Source organism: Nicotiana tabacum, chromosome 8, assembly GCF_000715075.1.
Source record: "Nicotiana tabacum cultivar K326 chromosome 8, ASM71507v2, whole genome shotgun sequence".
NCBI lineage: Eukaryota > Viridiplantae > Streptophyta > Magnoliopsida > Solanales > Solanaceae > Nicotiana > Nicotiana tabacum.
Genome location: NC_134087.1, coordinates 31,659,864 through 31,667,531, shown reverse-complemented (window position 1 = coordinate 31,667,531; position 7,668 = coordinate 31,659,864). Strand labels below are relative to the sequence as shown.

General features: G+C 37.4%; 1 protein-coding gene across 1 annotated transcript; it reads left to right on the top strand.

Moving 5' to 3' along the window:
* The first annotated feature begins 1,186 nt into the window (after positions 1-1,186).
* On the top strand, positions 1,187-5,473 carry LOC107768545 (NPL4-like protein 1). Its single transcript, XM_016587672.2, has 2 exons — positions 1,187-2,373; positions 4,981-5,473. The coding sequence occupies exons 1-2, from the start codon at positions 1,387-1,389 to the stop codon at positions 5,233-5,235; spliced, it is 1,242 nt and encodes a 413-aa protein (XP_016443158.1). The 5' UTR covers positions 1,187-1,386; the 3' UTR covers positions 5,236-5,473.
* The last annotated feature ends 2,195 nt before the right edge of the window (positions 5,474-7,668 follow it).

The following is a 7,668-nucleotide window of genomic DNA, read 5'->3' as shown; positions in this document are numbered from 1 at the left end:
CAAAACTAATTATATTATTTGTATATCACATTGTATAATACATAATAAAACGTGTATAGCAAAATATATATCACAAATTTATTATCCTTCTTTGTTTATATTAAAATGTATATCAAAAAATTGCTTTCCTTCATGCATATATCAGTGTATAATATATAATTTTTTATGAATACACCAAACCTAATATAAGGCTAAAATATTGTCAATTCTCTCTATGTGTTGTTATACTATGCCATTTTTTCAATTTTATTTACTCTCATAATTAATATTAATTAATTTTAATTTATTCCTTCTTTGATCAATAATGAAATTAAATTAAGTTTATTCAGAATAAATTTCGCCCATTTAAAATCAATTGGAGATTTGATTCAAATCTAACATTATATTGCTAAAACTAATAGTGTATATCATAATATACAATATGGTATACACATGAGTATACATGACGATATACATAGATGTACACCACCTCAAATACATATATTATATTTTTTACTATAAAAAAAAGAACATAGAAGAAGAAGAAAATTGGAATCCCCAAAGAAACACGAACCAAATTGAAATCTACGATTGCTAATTGACGTTGTCATCATTATCATAGCAATCTACCAAAGAAAATCGAAATCTGTCATTGCTAACTTCCGTTGCCATCATCATCATGGTCGCTTTTAGGGCGTTCTCTTATTTGTATAGATGGGAATATGAAGGGGTGAGAGAGGGAGAGGGAGAATAAATAGAAAAAATGTATTCAACCATTACAACTTTACAAACATTATCAAAGAACACATGTCCTTCCAAATCTAGATTGAAGAGAAAATTTTGCTAGATTGAAGAAGAAAAAAGAAGAGGTTGAAGAAGAAAACTAGAGAAGAAATATGGGGTGAGAGAAGAAGAAATATGGGGTGAGAGAAGAAAAAATACGGGGAGAGAGAATATATAAGAAATTAGGGTTATTTAGGATTTGGCTATATAATGCCAATTTTTTTGGGTTACCTTTGCCAAACCTAATATAAGGCAAAAATATTGCCAATTCTCTTTATGTGTTAGTTATACTATGCCATTTTTTCTTAGGAGTAACCTACAAAGTGCAGCCCACAACATGTCCAACTCCAAACCTAATTTGGACTGATCCGCAAAGCCCAGGCCCAATCCAAAATAGAATAAATCTCACACAAGTCACAATTTTGCTTCCTACTTCCTTTCTTCTTCGTCGGTCCAATTTCCTTACAGATTCTGAAAAAACTTCTCTTGCACTGCACTCCACCTTTATCCTTCAATGGTGTTTACCTATATTAACACCTCAATTCCCTTAAAATCAGCATAAATCTCTTAGTTTATTGCTGTAAATACATAAATTATCAAATTACAAGTGTTTAATCAGCAAAGATGATGATCAGAATCAGAAGCAGAGATGGGCTAGAACGAGTCACCATTGACAATCCACACGCCACAATTTCCCAACTCAAAGCTCAAATCGAGTCCCAGCTTCGAGTTCCGGTTCAATCCCAAACCCTATCTACAAATCAGAACCTCTTGCTCGCCAAAACCCTTGACGATTGGACCAGGTTCACCGATATGTCAAACCCTAATACAACAATCTCCTCTCTCAACTTAACCCACGGCTCGATAGTGTACCTCGCGTACGAGGGCGAGCGGACCGTCGCCGGTCCGGCTGTCAACCCCGCCGGTTCGTTCGGTAAAAAAATGACCATGGATGACCTAATTGCAAAGCAAATGCGAGTTACAAGACAAGAAAACCCTCACTGTGAGCTGGTTTCGTTCGATCGCGACGCAGCCAATGCGTTTCAGCATTATGTGAACGAAACCCTAGCGTTTGCCGTGAAACGCGGCGGGTTTATGTACGGCACAGTGTCCCCTGAGGGGAAAGTGGAGGTTGATTTCATCTACGAGCCGCCACAGCAAGGGACGGAGGAAAGTTTGATACTTTTACGCGATCCTGATGAGGAGAAAGTAGTGGATGCGTTAGCTATTGGATTAGGGATGAGGAAAGTAGGGTTTATATTTACACAGACAATTAGTCAGGATAAAAAAGATTACACAATGTCGACTGCGGAAGTTTTGCAGGCGGCTGAGTTACATGCTGAGGGTGATTTGAAGGAGTGGGTGACGGCTATAGTGAAGCTCGAGGTGAATGAGGATGGCGCTGCGGATGTACATTTCGAGGCGTTTCAGATGAGTGATATGTGTGTGAGGTTGTTTAAAGAAGGGTGGTTTGAGACAGAGGTTAATAAGGATGAGGTGATTGATCCAAAGCTTTCTAAGATGAAGAAAGATGTGGTGGTTGGAGTAAAGGACACTAGAGAAGTTGATAACGACTTTTTCTTGGTCGTTGTCAAGATTGCTGATCATCAGGTACGTTGGTTTTATTGCATATTTTTTCTCTGTATGGAGTTATTCTCTGTGAATTGTTTAGTTGTTTGGATTTGATTATGAGAATCATGTTTGTTTCCTTCCCTTATATTGCATAAAATGAGTAACTTTGTATTATACTACGAGAAGGAAAAAGAAGGCAGTAGTGACAAACAGATTGGGTAAAAGAATTACTACATTGGTAAGGGATAGTGGTGACACTTCTAATTATGGGGTTAAAGATGCCTTTTTTATTGGTTGGAATTGCTGAAGATGGCAAGACCTTCCTATAACATGTGTCAAATACATGTTTATTTCAAGCAACTGTATGCTTTAGATGGTTTTATAGCCAATAGGTCATTGGTCAAACCCCTAAATAGAGATCTGATGCCATATGCCTTCGCCCTACATTTAGAGTCTGTAAGAGGGTGTGGATGGTAGAACCTGCTACCGAGTAGTGTAGCTTGCGAATATCTTAAAATAGTAGGTATCTCTCTAATGGCTAAAGTTACTACCTTTTAAAGAATTTCTGGGCAATTTAGTTTTCTTTCAGTAGGTGATGCAGCATGTTTCATCATATATTATTCTCGTATTTGCTCTTTCAGCTTGTCATCTTTCTGTTAGCTGCATTTGTTTGGTAGGAGAGCTTTGCTTTGTTTTCTTTTTCCTTTTTTCCACTTTTTGAGCGTAACATGAAGCATGATATTCGCAGACATGAACTCATTTAACTATGATAATTTTTTTAATGTCAAAAGAACATTTCTAGGGATTGGTTCAAGTTTGAAATTAGGGCTTTACCTAGCCTGAGGTCTTTGGACTGTTGAATGTTTAGGCTCGAGCGTGTTGACCTATAAATTTTTAGGCTACAGCTTTGACTCCATTAGAAAATTACCAGGCTTGAGCATCAGCCCATCTCCTCTTTTGCAAAAGTATTATTGTTACATTCAACTCATATGTTTGGTTAATTCTCTTTCCACCAAAAATGGAAGGAAAAAAAACAAATGCCAATATGTTCTTATGTGTCCCTTACCCTACCCAAAAAATGAATAGAAGGAAAGAAAACAACACTAAGAATGCCTGCAATTTTTTCTCCGTCCATGTCAGCTTTTGGCAGAATTAATTGAATTTTAATTAATATTAAAATGCACGGAACAATATCTTTGAATCTTTCCATTAGCGAGTTTTTTTACTTTTTTTTCTTCATTTAGTTTTCCTCCACTAGTTGTATCCCCTCTCACTTGATGTGAATCACGTGATAAATAAGATGGTTGAGGAATTGATGTTACCCATAATGCGGGCGATGGAGTATAGCAGTGCAAGCTATTGTTGGTACCGATTTTGGTCCTGACAGGTTGGATGTATTTTCAAGTGAGAGGTGCTTAGCAAAATTACTTTATTTGATCACAAAAAGGTCTCTTTTTTTCCGAAAAAACAAGAACATATTAATGATGCATTAAGATTTCATTCATGAAGGTATTGTTATCAAATCCAGTGTTCCCAATCTTTTGAATTTGATATATCTTTCGGACCTAAAGTTTTTGGTTTAGCGAAGTGCACCGCAAATTTGGTTTTTTCCTGTGCCTGCCTAGGACACCTTGGCAAGGGGCTTCCAATAAGGTTTTGGACAGAGAATACATTATGCTCATAGTAAACTCAGTTTTTAAGTGTGCTAGTATGTTTTCAACATGAAACTTGCAAATCTTAAATGTTTTCCAAACTGTAATTCAAAATATTCCAAAATCCCTTCCTCTGTTTGCTCAGATTACCTCTTGTTAAGTGCTGCATCAGTCATTTGGTTTTGGCGGAAATTGATTTGCTGGATGATCCTCAGATGCTGTTAGGCTATAGTGAGGAAAATAATCACTTTGCTTTATCATCTGACATAGTTGGTGATTGATGATAAGATGCAATAGCTAGTGAAGGCAACACTATGCTCCTAATGTAGTAAAATGTGTTTAGAATCATGTGGTAGTTGTCCCTGCTCTTAGATTAAGCATCAAATCAAGTTACTTTCTGATTAGGTAGGAAGAAGACGTGGTGCTAGGTGGTGTTATGATTTCTGTCTTGAAGCCAAAAGAGAGAGAACTCTAGTATGTGACATCCAAATTTGTCGATTAATCTATAAGCCTACATCATTCCCAATTACTATTGGCAGCTTTACCAGATTTCAAAGTGCAGGACTTCGTGGTAGTTCTATGTTTTGATATATATTAGAGTGAGACTGAAGCTAGAATTGGCCATAATTCTACTACAGTTGTTTGACCGATGAAAATCGAGTCTCCAGAGAGGTGGTGAAAGAGATGCAAAAAGTGATGTCTTTGACAGTTCCACTCAGATACCTTCTTTCATGTACTTTTGTGTACCATCTTGGTACTTATTTAATAAAATCTTTACCTTATCAAAAAACCAAAAAACAAAAAAAGGTTCCACTCAGATACCTGTTATTTTGTCAATTTTCTTTTCATTTCCTTTTTAAATGCTTAGAGTTTCCTTCGACCCCCTTCTCCCGTTGTCTTCTGTTCTCCTTTGCTATCGTACTAGTGATAGTATTTACTTTGAACATCTACTCTTGTATGCCCTCGTCTCATGTGAATTCTTGTGACTGTGCAGGGTCCTTTATCATCATCTTTTCCTATTGAAAACAGGAATATTCCAGTGAGCATGAGAGCATTAAAAGATCATTTCAATCGAACAAAGAATCTTTCTTTTGTGAAGCGAATCTCAGATTTCCATTTACTACTGCTGCTGGCCAAATTTTTGGACATCAATGCAGATGTTCCAGCGTTGGCGGAATGTGTGCATACACAGACAGCTGTTCCAGAAGGTTACCAGCTCCTTATAGAATCCATGGCTAGTGCCTCTTGAGCGGCATTGCCACTTGACAAAACCAACACTGCTCATGTATTGCAACAAGAGAACATCCCGGTGACATTCAGTTCATGGTCTGATGGGACCTCAGTGCCCGAGTCCTAATGCTTACGCTCTAGTGTGTGGTAAACATGTTTGCAGTGCTGAAATCCTCTTGTTATATTGACAACCAATGTGTTTGAATACTTTGGTTAAATTATACGTACTTGCTCTAGTACAACTTGTTGGAGTTAAATTCGTGGGTTATGGTTGTTTGCCCTTGTACTGGGATGGCTCTCTGGTAGAGCAGACTTCGTTGACCTTAGACCCCATAGTGTGATTGCATGTTTTAGTATCCGTGGGGAAAATTCCTTCATCTTTTATTTTATCTTTTTATCATAAAGGTTCTAAAACTGTGGTTGAAGAAACCATTTATAATGCCAATTGGGGTCATTTACTTTTCCCGAAAGGCAAAATACCTAGTTTACCCATTGACCTTACACTCAAATTCCTGTTACACACCTTTTCTCCACGGGCAACCTTTTACACACCCAACCTTTGCAGACTGTGTCTAAGACACCTTCTTTGACCAAGACCTAGCATGTGTAAAATAGCAAGATAGAAGCGCGTCTACCAGCTAAAATACTGTCTAAATACTTATTTAATTCCATGTGTCAGCAAATCCCTCATCTACCCCACCCTCCCTCTATCTCTATTTTGTTTTTTCGCCAGCCAACCTCCACCTCCAGCCCTTCTCTTCTTTTTTCATCCTTTTTTTTTCTAAACCTTTATTTGTTCAGAACTCTTTGTCCCTTCTTCATTTTCCTCATCAACACCGCCACACACCATTTTTCTCCATTGAAGCATCTTTTTTTACTTCTTTTTTTGTTTAAGTGTAACTGATATTTTAGATTTGAAATACTCTCGCCTTACTATTAAAATTATTTAGTTGGGATTTATGCTGTTGATTTGGAACTCAAATGGGTTCTTGAAATTGAGCAAAAATTTACAAGCTTAGAGTATAGCAATTCAAATTATAAGGGGTTTATACTCATTCTTTTCTTCTCTCTTTTTGTTTGAATATGAAAATATTGTTTCTATGGTGGTGGATTTGGGTGAGAAGGAGTCTGAGATCTTTTGCTCGAAAATGGTGGGTGGTTGTTATGTTTTTTGTGGCAGCCATGGATTTTGAAAATGAAATGAAAATTTATTGTTTTTGGGTGAAAGTGGAAGTTTTTTTTGGTATTTATCACTTTGGTGGTTGAAAATTCAAGGTTTCTGGCTTTGCTTTGACATGATTGTAAGCACGTGATTTTTGCCCTATATGAGAAATACTCCCAAAAAATGCAAAATAAAATGATTTTTCTTTGGTGTGCAATTTTGTGATATTTTGTGATATTTTGAATAATTATTGGTATTTGTCTGTGCGTGTTTATTTACTAAATTAATAAAAAAATACAAAAATATGTCGCATTTTGCATGTAGGATTTAATTCTACAATTGTTAGTAATTAAATTTGTTTTACAAAAATAAAAAATTACAAAAATAGGCATCGTTTGCATTTTTAGCATTTAATGTCCAAATATACAATTTTATGCTTAATTATTACTTAATTGTGCGTTAATTGTTATTGGGAGTTAATTTGCGCTTTTATAACTTAATTTAATTCTTAATAATAGTTTAAGTATTTTTATAATTTAGTTTTAGAGAAATAAAAGAAGAAAAGAAAGCAAAAATATAAAGAAAGTCGGAATTAGGCCTCTTCTTCAATTTCAAGCCACAGGCCCAAAAATTGGCCCAATCTTCCCTACGACCCAGTCCATTTCGAACTGGGTCGACCCAGTCCATAACCCAACATCCTATTATCTTACGAACAACACAAAACAAAACAAAAAAAACAAAACCCAAAAACCCTAAAAATTTGCTAAACCATCCCCCCCCCCCCCTCATATCATCTTCTTCTTCTCCAAGCTTCACCCAAACTCCAACCACGGCTGCCCAACGTCGACCACCAGCCTTTACCTCACGACCAGCTCCTCCGCCGCTGCTTCATCTTCTTCTCCGCCGGAAAACCCTCGACCAACGGAGGAGAAAACCCATCGCGGCTTGCTTTTAACGTTATCCTCGACGAACTGCTGCACACGCAGCTGCTATGGCTTCAGTTTTCTTCGTCGCCTCCAGCTGCTGTTGCTTCGTTGTTCAACTTCAAGTCCCCGTCGCTACCCTCGTCGTCCAGCCCTATCCGCCATTGAAGCTCGTCAAGCTCAAAGCTTGCTCGACTATGGCTGCTTCCCCGCTGCGTTTCAGCTGCTTTTGCTTACGTCCAAACACTCCCCCCAGCTGCTGCTTCGTGGTTCAAACTTCAAGCCCTGAGCTGCCTCGTCCAGCTTCTGCCTCGTCGTTCATGGCTGAACATCCATCGCGACAACCCAAGCCATGGTTACCCCGTCA

Excerpts from the sequence above, each read along its gene's own strand:
- LOC107768545 (XM_016587672.2), top strand. The coding sequence starts at position 1,387 with ATGATGATCAGAATCAGAAGCAGAGATGGGCTAGAACGAGTCACCATT. Across the intron at positions 2,374-4,980 it reads TCAAGATTGCTGATCATCAG|GGTCCTTTATCATCATCTTT; the intron begins GTACGTTGGTTT and ends GTGACTGTGCAG.